Source organism: Pelmatolapia mariae, linkage group LG8 (genome assembly GCF_036321145.2).
Source record: "Pelmatolapia mariae isolate MD_Pm_ZW linkage group LG8, Pm_UMD_F_2, whole genome shotgun sequence".
Classification (NCBI taxonomy): Eukaryota; Metazoa; Chordata; class Actinopteri; order Cichliformes; family Cichlidae; genus Pelmatolapia; species Pelmatolapia mariae.
In genome coordinates, this window is record NC_086234.1 from 29,555,001 (window position 1) to 29,568,181 (window position 13,181).

At 42.8% G+C, this 13,181-nt stretch overlaps 1 protein-coding gene across 6 annotated transcripts in view; it reads right to left on the reverse strand.

Annotated features, from left to right (window-relative positions):
• LOC134632897 (ryanodine receptor 2-like) overlaps positions 1-13,181 on the reverse strand; it is a 274,812-nt gene that overhangs the window by 54,176 nt on the left and 207,455 nt on the right. For 4 of the 6 annotated variants that reach the window (XM_063481763.1, XM_063481765.1, XM_063481764.1 and 1 more), the window contains exons 84-89: positions 9,730-9,777; positions 9,527-9,626; positions 9,037-9,116; positions 6,365-6,441; positions 4,643-4,716; positions 3,673-3,690 (exon numbers count right to left, since the gene is read on the reverse strand). In XM_063481763.1, the coding sequence (XP_063337833.1) occupies positions 3,673-3,690; positions 4,643-4,716; positions 6,365-6,441; positions 9,037-9,116; positions 9,527-9,626; positions 9,730-9,777 (397 nt within the window). The remainder of the gene's footprint in view (positions 1-3,672; positions 3,691-4,642; positions 4,717-6,364; positions 6,442-9,036; positions 9,117-9,526; positions 9,627-9,729; positions 9,778-13,181) is intronic. The other 2 variants (XM_063481767.1, XM_063481766.1) reach the window with 1 other exon arrangement.

Consider the following 13,181-nt stretch of genomic DNA (forward strand, 5'->3'; position numbering starts at 1 on the left):
GAAGAAGTCCTACAGGGCTTGTGTAGCCTTAGGGACTTTGGAAGCAGCTGACAGGTACCAGCAGAGCCACATACCTTTCAGCTGTTTTTGTGCTCGGGTGATAGATGAAGCAAAATCTTATGTGTGGGAGGAGTTCAGTGAGGCCATGGAAAAAGACTGCCTCAAAGTGGTTAGGAATCCTAAATTCCTAAAGGCCCTGAGTTGTCCTGGTTGACGCATTGCATGGAAATCTGCAGATGTGCCTCTGGGGGCTTTAAGAAGGTGGGCTAGAGTGTGTACTTCAACCACAGGGGGATCACACTCCTCAGCCTCTCTGGGAAGGTCTACAGTGGTGTAGTGGAAAGTTAATTAATTAGTCAAACCTCGGATACAGGAGGAACAGTGCTGTTTTCGTACTGGTCGTGGAACACTGGACCAGCTCTTCATCCTCCTACGGATATTTCAGAGTGAGTGGGAGTTTGCCCAGCCGGTCTACATTTCTTTTGTGAACTTACTGGTCGATCTACATCCCTACCCTCACCTATGATCATGAGCTATGGGTAGTGACTATAAGAATGAGATCACGGATATACAGTGGTGTGAAGAACTGCCCCCTTCTTGAGCTCCTATTTTTTATATGTTTTTCACATTTAGATGTTTCAGATTATCAAACTGGCAATGAGCCACAGCATCTCAGTGGAATTCAGCTCAGGACTTTCATTAAGCCACTTTGTAAGTATTAAGAGGTGGACTTGCTGGTGTATTTTGGATCATTGTCATGCTGCAGAACCCAAGTGCACTTCAGCTTGGGGACACAAACATATGTCCGGACATTCTCCTTCAGGATGTTTTGGTAGACAACAGAATTCATGGTTCCATTTACACAGCAAGTCTTCCGTCCTGAGGCAGCAAAACAGCCCTGGAACATCACACTACCATCACCATATTTTACTGTTGGTATGACTTTCTTTTGTGAAATGCTGTGTTACTTTTACACCAGATCTAACGGGACACACACCTTCTAAAAAGTTCAACTTTTGTCTCATCAGTCAGTCCCCAGACTATTTTCCCAAAGGTCTTGGGAATCATCAAGATGTTTTCAGGCGAAACTGAGACAAGCCTTTATGTTCCTTTTACCAGCAGTGGTTTTTGTCTTGGAACTCTACCATGCAGGCCATTTTTGCCCAGTCTCTTTCTTATGATGGAGTCATGAACACAAACTGAGGCAAATGAAGCCTACAGTTCTTTGGATGTTGTTCTGGGGTCTTTGTCACCTCTTAGATGAGTTGTTGCTGCGGTCTTGGGTTAACTTTGGTTGGCTGGTCACTCCTGAGAAGGTTTGCCATTGTTCCTTGTTTTCGCTATCTGTCGATAATGGCTCTCACTGTGGTTCGTTCGAGTCCTACAGGTTTAAGAAATGGCTTTTCCTTTTCCAGACTGAGAGATCTCAATTACTTTTTTGTCACCTGTTCCTAAATTTCCTTGGATGGCAGCATGATATCTGGTTTTGAGGATCTTTTGGTGTACTCTACTTTGTCAGGGAGGTCTTATTTATGTGATTTCTTGATTGGAAACAGGTGTGACAGTAGTAAGGCCTGGTTTTGGCTAGAGAAGTCAAACTCAGCTTTTCAACGATGTGATACACCACAGTAAATTTATGTTAGAACTAAGAGCATCTTTAGGATTAAGGGTAATTAGCAGCCAGGTGCTGCTAAGGCAGTGTAATTTATTAACTGATCATTGTCAAATATGACTACAAATGCTGAAGTTTTGGCAGTTTGTTTGTTGGGAGCTTTCATATCTGTATTAACACAGTCCAAAGAGAAAACATCAGTGGAAACAGTGGTGACAGAGACTATTTGCAAGTGGGAAATGCTCAAAATAGTTGCCAATATTTTAAGGAGTGGATGTTCATATAGTACAAACAAATTCAGGCACAAAAAATTCATGAATCACTGATTTCCGAATACACACTGTTGTAAATGAGGCCGAATGTTTTTAAGACATGCAAGGCCAAACTGGAGATGTCAGTCCATAATGTACATCTGGCGAAACCAAACAACATATCGACACAAACGCTTCATACCAACTACTATAGGCACAGTGGTGAAGGGGCTTGTTTAGCAGCCACAGGACCAGCGCACCTTGCAGACAACATGAACTCCTCTGTATACCACTATTCTCGAGTCAAATATTTGGGAGGCCTTCTGTTCGACAGCCCAAACAGGGCCAATGCAAAGGGTTAATGAGTAAAGTACATTAGCAAATCTACAAGAGAACAGCTAAAAAACAAAACTATCAAGGTTTTGCAATGGCCCAGTCAAAGTCCAGAATCCATTCTGATTGAAATGCCATGGCTGGACTTTTCTGGTTATTTCTTGTCAGTTATTGCAGATCCAATAATCACACGCTGCTTCTGCATTTTGTCTTACAGTGTGTTAAATAAATGACATCATTCAATATGTTACGTGTTGTTCATCTGAGGTTGCATTTAATCATTTTAGAACCTGATAAGGACAATTATGATCTTTGCATTCAAAGGGGGCGTACTTTCTTTTTAACAACTATATACATGTAACCTTTTTAAAATATTATATCAGAACTGTGAGGTGAAAAAAACATGTAAGAGAATTGAAAGGTTTGTTTACCATGTGTCTAAAATTAAATTAACCCTATCCCTAATTGCCGGGTGACCTGGTGAATGTTAATGTTTAAAACCCAAACTGGAAAGCTGCAGACCAAAGCAGGGAGCTGAACGATGCTTTAACACATGTTGAGCTGAAAGCAGCAGCATAGTGTTAAATTACTGATAACAGTCTGTAGGTTTATGATGACCCGTGACACCTTTCATTAGAGGTACAATACCTTATTCTAAAATCTTAATGTGTGCAACTTTAATAGAGGTCTAGTCTGCAATTTTATTTGGTATCTGGTTAGACATATTCAATCTATTCATTGCAGCCCTGAACGCCAGAAACAGACAGAAATTGTGGCTGAGAACACAGAGGGGAGTTGTACAATTCACAACAATTAACAACCAGCACGATACAATCTCCAGTACTGAGACACAACAATCAGCTGACATAAGTTTAACTGTAAGATTCGGGGGTGTGGGTGGCAGATGGAGGTGTGCTGTGCTGGGGGGACTACTAGTCATTTTCTAATTTTCACAATGTGCCAGACACTGTACAAATCATGAGGGGGAGCCATAGGTCAGCAGGTTGTGGCAGGAAGACTGATTCCACCACTTCCGCCTTGTCTTGATTTTCTTTTATTTTTAAATTTATTTATTTATTTTTTAATTCTAAAACTCGTCATCAAAGTATCATAATGAGTTTGCTTATTGTTAAAAAGAATGACAAGATACATTTTACCTTAAAATTACAAGGGGAGTAGTATTTATATATCTTCAATACAGATCTTCTGCAAAGATCAGTTACAGACCCAGAGGTATTATAAAAAGCACCAAGAAGACTTTGGTAATAACTGGCTACCTCTAGAATAGTTGAAGCAAAAAAAGTTGCTTCAAGCACTGAGCAGGTCGAGGACATCCTTAGAGGTCCACACTCAGGACCTGGACAGAACTGACACAACATGTGTGTGTGCGTGCGTGCATGTGTGTGTGTGTGTGAGAGAGAGCGAGAGCGAGAGAGGCCAACCAACACACAAGAAAATGGCAGAAGGCATAATTACCACGCTCATGAGTGATGACTGAGGGAGGAAAGAAAGTGCAGTAAACCAAAATAAGAACAGGAAAACAGGGGGAAGAAAGAAACAGAGAAAGAAAGTAAGAAAGAAAGTAAGAAACAAAGGAAAAGATTACATATAGGGAAAAGAGCTCTTTTTTCGTCAATGTGGAATAAAAAAAATATGTATTAAAAGAAAACCTAAAATATATAAAAATATACCACCAGAACCTTTTTTATTTGCTTTTGTCATCAATGATATGCATTTACAGTACTATGTAAAAGTCCTGAGGGACAAAGACAGGCAAAAACAGTTTGTACAGTGTTAATCATTTTGAAAGTCAACATTTGGTATGACTTTTAGTCTTCAACGTAGCCTGAAATCTAGCTTTCTTATCATTTCTTAACGTAGTCTTCAGGGATAGGAGCACTGTACTATACTATACTACTAATCAAACTAAGAGGAATACTGTACTTTTTTCATGGAGTTGGGAAGAGTGGTGACATATTTTTATGGTTTGAAAAGTCTTTGTAATGTTTACAAACAAGAGATGTACAAGACAAATCATCAGCACGCTTGTACATCAGAAAATCATACTTGATAATGCACGCGAACCAGCAACACTGAATTACCACCTCATTTACACAGGAAAAAAACAAAAAACCTTTTTATTGATTATAACGAGCAATGTGAAAATAAATGGTGGCTCTCGACAATCTTAATGTTTCTACAGTGTTGAAGGTTATTTCAGAAGATTGTGTTGTTTTAAAAACAGCTTCAAACTGACCATCTTTAGGTTAATTAAATATTTTAACTAGACCTAGATAAGTTAAGTATTTTAATATTAACATCCTCTATGCTTTCAATAAGTAGAAAGTTAAGGTCGTCAAACTCCAGAGATGTTTCATAAATTTTGGTTTTCGTTTCTGTATTTTTTCAAAATTAGCCCAAAAGGTATAAACATGGGGAATCTTACCTGATCCTTCCTCTGTCACCATTCCCAGTCCCTCTGCTTTATTTTGCCTCTCAAATGCATTTAGATCCAGAACACTAAAACAAAGACAAATATAGTGTGAATCACTACATCCATCACATTTCTGCTCTGTTCATGTTTTTGCCTTGCCCTTGTTTGATGAGTGTTTTCTTTTTCCGTGGATTTATCACATATTTTCTTTGCCTGTGCAAGTCTCTGACCAGCAGTTTTATTCCTGGTTTATGTTGAATATTGGTCTCTCATGTGGTTTTCAATGTTTCTATTTCATTGTTGTCTTGAATGCCCCATTGTCCCTCTCCTTTATGTGTGTATGGTCTGTACATTTGCTCAGTCAGGGTGACATACACTCTTCCTAAATTGACATCTGGTTTATTTGAGTTGTTTGGTGGCTTTTTTTCTCTGCTACAACTTTGCCTTTTACTACCTTTCTAGGAATACTGTCAGCAAATAGGACCAAGTAAAACTTTTGTAGCCAAAATGACAACAACCTCAACATATAAATAAGCATTGAGCTCTTGATATCTTCTTTATTGTGATGGTCTTTTACTATTACAAAGCTTCTTTGTTAGCTGAATCGGTAAATGGCCTCTATTTCCATAGTGCTTTACTAGTCCCTAAGGACCCCAAAGCGCTTTACACTACATTCAGTCATCCACCCATTCACACACTGGTGATTGTAAGCTACATTGTAGCCACAGCCACCCTGGGGCGCACTGACAGAGGCGAGGCTGCCGGACACTGGCGCCACCAGGCCCTCTGACCACCACCAGTAGGCAACGGGTGAAGTATCTTACCCAAGCACACAACGACCGAGACTGTCCAAGCCGGGGCTCGAACCGGCAACCTTCCGATTACAAGGCGAACTCCCAACTCTTGAGCCCCAATCGTCCCCATGCGATTGGGGCTCAAAATGCTTAAGAGCCAATTAAATTATTGAAATATTGTACATATTGTTGTCTGAATTTTAAACTATTCAGTGCAAAATTGTACTAAAATTCATTGCTGGATCAATGGTGATGATATTTTCAGAGAAACAACAATAATTTAAACCCTGCTAAAAGAGTTTGTACAGTTTGCCATTTCCTTGAAAAACTTACAAAACTTACAAAACTCACACAAAGTTGCCCGCTAGATTAGATTAGATTAATAACATTGCACAAAATACAACCAAATTTGCAGAAGGTGCTGGCAAATATAACAGAAATAATGATATAAAATATAACACACAACAGTACAAGAGAACACAATAACTAGAATTTAATACAATATGAATTACTGCACTACGGTAGAGTGAAGCATGTACTTGTAATGCAAAGGTAACTACTGTTTTGCTGGGCAGTATCTAGTATGGTTCTGGAACAGAAGCAGTTCCTAAATCTGTTTGTTCATGATTACAGGGACCTGAATGGTCTGCCAAAGTGCAGTAACTTCAACAGGTAATGTGCAAAATGGAATCATGTTTTCTTCTCTGCTAAGGCAGTGAGAGCTGAAGGTTTACAAGTTAGAAAGAGTATCCTTACATATCTTCACTCCTGCTCAAGATGGCATAACGCAGTATACAAGGCAGTGGAGATGTCTTGGTGCATGGAAAACTACTTTTATCACATCTCTCTTTTTTTCACATAACCCAACAAAGAGTTAGGCCCTCTACATCATGACAACAAATACTTGCTTCAGCCCTGAAATAGGAAATCTTATTTATACCTGCATGACTGCATGAGACCAGCCAGACTCTGAAAGAAGCCCACGTCCTTCTTGTCCTTCAGATAATCTAACATTTTCTGTTAAAGATGACACAGTGAAAGCACAATAAGATACTGGAGTTTACTCAGATTTGACAAAAAACAGTCTACATCTGTCATTAAAATAAAAATACTGGTGGTGGTGCCCCTCAGCGTCCTAGTAGATACACCTACAGTACGCATTTCAAAATCCTACATCCCCTTCTTCTCAAGTTATCGGATTCGCAAGGTTTTCCAAAAACTTGATCTCTGACTTCTAACTTTGAGGTCAAGGACACTGAGATTCCAATTTGTCCGGGATTTTTACTACTCCTATGTTATCAGTGTCAAAGTCCTGGATCACTTACTTCTCAAATTATCACATTCACAAGACTTTCAGACTCGTATGAGATTTTTAGTAGATCTGTGTGGAAGGGTGGGGTCTATGGCTCAGTTGCAGGGGAGGGGTGGCGCAGTTGGTTTAGAAGGCAGTGCGACGGGAGGCTGGCCAACAGAGTTGGAGATCATCAGGGAGGCCCAGATGGCAGCACTTCTGGTTGTAGCAAAAACCTACTTTCCTGATGTCCATTAAGTGATCCTAGACCTGCCTCACCACCCTAAGACCACTCCTATTGGTTCTGGATGGAGCTGAGGGATTGGCCATTTGCCCACACCAGGTGGCTCCATAAGGCAGTAGCCTGCAGACCGGCCCAATGAAGGGGAAAGGCTGCTGAATATGCTAACATTGGAGAAGTTCACGAGGGGGCTCGCAGTGGGAAAAGTGGAATGGGGTCCATTTTCATGTGATGCTGGCTGAGGATCACCTGGGACCGCAGGAGCTGGTGTGGCAGCTGCAGCTGGGAGCAAGTCGGCTTGTCCGGGCCCGGAGGAGGCCCCGTGAGGTCCCACTGTAGCCAGCAGCTGTAGTGCACTGGCTGCCAACATTTAATGACACCAACATGTAATGACACCAACATTTAATGACACCAACATGTAATGACACCAACATGTAATGACGCTTCTCCCTGTGTGGGTTGTCTTGCTTCCCTCAACGAGAGCAGCACATTTGTCGGGGCAGGAGTGCTGGAGTTGCGGCTGGGACATGTCCACTGGGAGTGCCCGCTGATTAGGTACTGCTCGTTTTATCATTATGCTGGATTTAATCAAGAGCTACTGGCAGACTTGTCTCTGGACAAAAAAATGGCCTTCTCCAGTCCATCCAGATTGTACCAAATGGTCACACTTCCATTTGGCTTGTTCAGAGCCCCAGCCACTTTCCAGCACTTCACAGACAGGGTGCTGTGTCCACATGCTGCATACGCCACTGCCTAGCTGGATGATCATCCATGGATCCATGGACCAACCATGGTGACATTGAATCATATGCAGCAGGTGGCCTGCAGCCCTGGAGTCCCTGAGGCAGGCAGGGCACACGGCCAACATGAAGAAGTGTGCGGTTGGACAGAGGGAGGTACAGTATCTGGGGTACCACCTGGGAGGCAGGCAGGTGCATTCTCAAACGGAGAAAACTACAACCACTGCAAGTTGCCCGCATCTCGGGGCCAAAAAGGAGGTGAAGCGGTTGCTGGGGCTGGCTGGTTACTATCGTTGGTTCATCTCAACATTTGCGGAGGTCACCAGTCCCTTGACTGATCTCTCCTAAAAGGGTGAACCAGATCTTGTTCAGTGGACGGAGCAGTGCCAGACAGTGTAAGGTAAAGAAAAGGCTCTGACATGCCGGACTTTTTCTTCCCTTGTGTTCTGCAGACGGACACGTTGAGCAGAGGGTTGGGGGCTGTTTCATCCCAGCAAGTAAGAGGGGTCGACCATCTCGTTGTCTACATCAGTTGGAAACTCTCAGAACAAGAAACCAGGTAGAGCATGGCAGTGCCTGGCGATCCAGTGGGTGGTGGACTCTCTATGTTATTACCTCCTGGGATGCCCAATTACCCTCTGTTCAGATCGTGCCCCGCTGCAGTGGCTCCACCACATGAAAGATGTCAATGACTAGATCACCCAGTCGTATCTGGCTTGCCAGCCTTATAAGTTCAAGGTGATCCACAGGCCAGGGCCCACACAGTCGTGGCTGATTTTCTCTCCAGGGGAATTTGTAGGGCTATGCGGTGGACCGTGGACTGTGCCTCAGCTGCGGGGGAGGGGTGGTGCAGTGGGTTCGGGGGGCATCTTAAAACACTGTGTGTCTTGCTGGGCAACATAACACAAAGGTGTGTTGCAGTACACCATGGTATCAATTTCAGCCCTTACGTCGCTGCATTCTCAAGATTTTCATAAAATTTGACCTCTGAACCCTGACCTTGAAGCCATGGTTACTGAGATTTGAACTCATCTGATATCTTTAATAGATACACCCATGGTGTCAATTTCAAAATTCTATGTTGCATCGTTCTCAAGTTGTCGCATTCACAAACGTAGGTGTCCACGTTGCCTGTCCACCCAGGGTGATGACAAAACCTTTTACAGCTGAGAGGTAAAAATCTATGAGAAAAATTTTATATTTCAGTGGAATAGATGCATTATATTTCACACTTGTGCCAGTTACTTTGAATATGCTTTGTATAAATAACATTTGAAAATAGCTAATATAGCTATAATCCAGCAGTCAATATAAATAACAGTGAAGTAGCGAAGCATTACCTGCTGTACGGTTGAGTTCCCACCATTGAGAATAGCTATGCCCAGTTTCAGAGTAGATGCCACCATGGGACCCATCTCACCTGGAGGAGAGGAACACCCACTTGAAATGACTACCACTAGCATTTGTTAGCTTTTTAAATTTGTTTATAACAAGGCACAGTTGAATTCTAACACAAACAAAAACTTTTATTATTTTACTAATATTTTCTTGCACAGCATATTTTTAAACCAGAATGTCAGAGAGGTATGAACACATCCTGATTATTATCGGTTACAGTTCACATATTGTTATGATGTGAGAAGTACAGAAAAAAATCAACTGAAAAATCGAGAAGGCTCCCAAACAGTCATATCCAGAACAAATTACTTTTAACACATCAATGAGTAAGCAGGCATAGGCATTGGACAGCCTGGTTCTATCACAAGGGCCATAATATATTTGCCACCACTGAGTTACAGTAAAGAGTAGGGGGCGATAGGCAAGACTTACCTTTGCTAGCACTGATGGTTTGGAGCACCATCTCAGCAGCGCCACGGTCGTGCAGCCGAGCCTGCTGATACAACAGCTTCTGCTTCTCCATCTCTTTTTCCTTTGTTAGAAAGGTGACACATATCATTGCAGACCATCTAAAAATGAAACTGCTAAAAACTCGAGGAGACTAATGGAGGATTCAAGACCAATTGATCACCTACTTCAAAACTCTTCACTTCTCCATCGTCATCCTCTTCATCATGGCAACTCTGAAGGAAGGGAGAAAGGTGAAAAAAAGCATACAAACTACAGACTGTTTACTTAGGATAGATATAGCCACATCAGCGACGGGAAGTTCCAAAGCACTGAGGCATCAAACTGATGTCACCATCTTTGTTTTTTTAAACCAGATGTTACGAATGATGGGGAGGGCCGGTATCTGCTGCTTTGTGCAAAGATGAACAGGATGAAACTTGCCAGAGCCCTACAACATGACCTCCAGCAGGCCCATCCATCCATCCATCCATTTTCTTCCGCTTATCCGGGGCCAGGTCGCGGTGGCAGCAGCCCAAGCAGAGAAGCCCAGACCTCCCTCTCCCCAGCCACCTCCTCCAGCTTGTCCGGGGAAACACCAAGGCGTTCCCAGGCCAGCCGAGAGATATAATCTCTCCAGCGTGTCCTGGGTCTGTCCCGGGGCCTCCTCCCGGTGGGACATGCCCGGAAAACCTCACGCAGGAGGCACCCAGGAGGCATCCTTGTCAGATGCCCGAACCAGCTCAACTGGGTCCTTTCGATGTGGAGGAGCAGCGGCTCTACTCTGAGCCCCTTCCGAATGGCTGAACTTCTCACCCTATCTCTAAGTGAGAGGCCAGCCACCCTTCGGAGGAAGCTCATTTCCACCGCTTGTATTCGCGATCTCGTTCTTTCGGTCACTACCCACAGCTCGTGGCTATAGGTGAGGGTAGATCAACCGGTAAATTGAGAGGCCACTGACATGAATGTCTCTGATCAACAATCAACAAACGACTTTATGATGGTGGCCTGGGGACATAGCTTCCTCTTGTCAGCCCTCTGCTGACTGCCCAGCACTGTAGACACTGTCTGGCATTTGCCATAGAATACCAGAATGGTCCACCACTGGTGCCCTATGCTTTTCACAGATGATAGCAGGTTCACCCTGAGCACATGTGACAGATGTGAAAGGGTCTAGAGAAGCTGTGGAGAACATTATGCTGCCTGTAACATCATTCAGTATGACTGGTCTCGGGGAGGCATATCCATGGACAGACGCACAGACCTCTAACAGACTAGGTAATGGCACCCTGACTGCCATTAAGTAATGGGATGAAGTCCTTGGACTCATTGTCAGACCCTATGGTGATGCGTTGGATCCTGGGTTCCTCCTGGTGCCTGACAATGCCTGGCCTCATGTGGCTCGAGTATGCATGCAGTTCCTGCGGAATGACAATGCCTGATACCACTAACTGCCCCCCATGCTCGGCTGACATAGATCCAATAAAACACCTCTAGGACATGTTTTAGTCCATTCTACATCACCAGGTTGCACCTCAACTTTTCCAGAAGTTCAGTGATACCCTGGTCCGGATCTGGCAGGAGATCCCCCAGGACACCATCCGTCTTCTCATTAGGAGCATGTCTGTCAGGTGGGCATACAAACATGTGGCTGCCATGCAAACTACTCAGTACCATTTTGAATTGCGACAATGACATTTAATCAAAATGGACTAGTGTACATGATATTTTTTTCCACCTTGATTTCTGGGATGTCTTTGACTTTGTAGATTGATCATTTTTATTTCCATCAAACAATGTGACATCCTTTCATGTGTAAAACATTACTCAGTCCATTATCAGTATAGATATATGTCAATAGATACGATATCAGTATACCATGATTTTCTTTCCATTGAGAGTGCATGTTTTTCCTTTAATTTTTTGAGGAGTATATAAACTGCAATACAAAACTGAAAAAGACAAAATACAGTATAAAATTTTAAGTAAAGTAAAATAAAAAATATATAAAGAATCTTTGCCAGGCAAAGTGTGCATGATTGAGTCTCAGATGCTTTAATTCTTTATTCGATGTGTAGGTGTTCACCACCAGTGTAGGGACTAATGCGTTATTAAGTAACGCGTTACAGTAACTACGTTATTATTGTGGTAACGAGCACGTAACTAGTTATTATGCCAAAATCAGGAACGCGTTACTCGTTACTGGGATTTAGATAGGCTCGTTATTCGTTACTTCGTGTGGTGGCTATCATGGAGCTTCCACAGATTCAGTAACATTAGCAAGTGGTGGAGGCCAGCAGGTGGATGAGGGAAAAGGGAGGCAAGAGGAGAGACCCGAAGCGGCCGCCGGTCTGAGTGTCAGGTGAACTGAACTTCAGGTAAGAAGCTATGACCTGCAGTCTATCTGGGTCAGATATAAACCAAGTTTAGGTGCAGTTTATTTTCGTTATGCTGACATTTTCGTACTGCGTGCTAGCTAGCATGACGGAGTTTCTATACAGCTGGGTGGGTGCTATGTTACTGATGTTGAACTTTATTTTGTTCATACGGTTAATTATTAGAGTTTCCAACCGTCCCCTAAAAAACAGAATCGTCTGGTATTCAGAGAAAATATTACGCGTTTCGTATTGAGGTGAAAAGGAACAGTTTGTCCCGGACTTCAGCTAGAATGAAAAGGACACAAAGCTGGAGCTGCACAGCTGCCTCTTCTTCTCTCATTCTCTCCCGTTTCTACTTCAATCACGAAACTGATCAATGATCAGCTGATCGGCTTTTCTCTCTTGTTTGTTTATCGCCCACTTTGCGCCAGAAAGAGGAAACCAGCGGATGTTGTGCTAAACAACAGCAGCACGTTTAAGCTTGATCAGCTGTTGTTAGAATTTATTTAATATTAATTTCTAGTATCAGCTGATGTTTGCTGGAGCCACAGCTGTAAAGCTGCTGGTCATGATATCGGTTTGGTTATCTGGTGAGAGGGAAACATGAAGATGAAACCAGGAGATGTCCTTACTGAATCATCAGAGCTGAACAGGTGATGGAGAAACAGGTTTACCTTTTAGGTGACATGAATGAGTTGAAGTTATAAACTGTTTCTGAGAGACAAATAACACCAGGATCCTTTTCTATGTAGCTGACGGCTGGTAACTGTGCAGGGGCGGGTCTAGCAAAGTTTTGCCAGGGGGCCAGGTAGGGCATTAACAGGGAAAGGGGGGCACAAAGAAATACTTTTCTTTATTATTCTCATTTAAAATGTCTAGCTTTTATTAAATAATTATCTGAATCTTACAACAAACAATTGATAGATTGATACATATATACCATCAGAACAGTGTACATCACTGTCACAACAGTGTTTGTTTTCATTCAAAGGCTTTATGATTTTTCCTATAATGGCGGGCCGGTCTCTAGTCAAAATGCCCGGGATGATTTTTTTGTCCCAGTCCAGCTCTGTATGCAGCTCATCTGCAGTCTGGTGTTACCTACATCTTCCTATTCAGAAGGCAGAATTTCCGAGTTCTGAGTACAATCGAAACCACCACGACTGCAGTTTTTGTGTTGGATGTAAAAAGCAGGCTAGAATCATGGCGGCGGTCAACGACGGTCCAGGCGTGGGATTTCTCTCGTGGAAATGTGCACATTA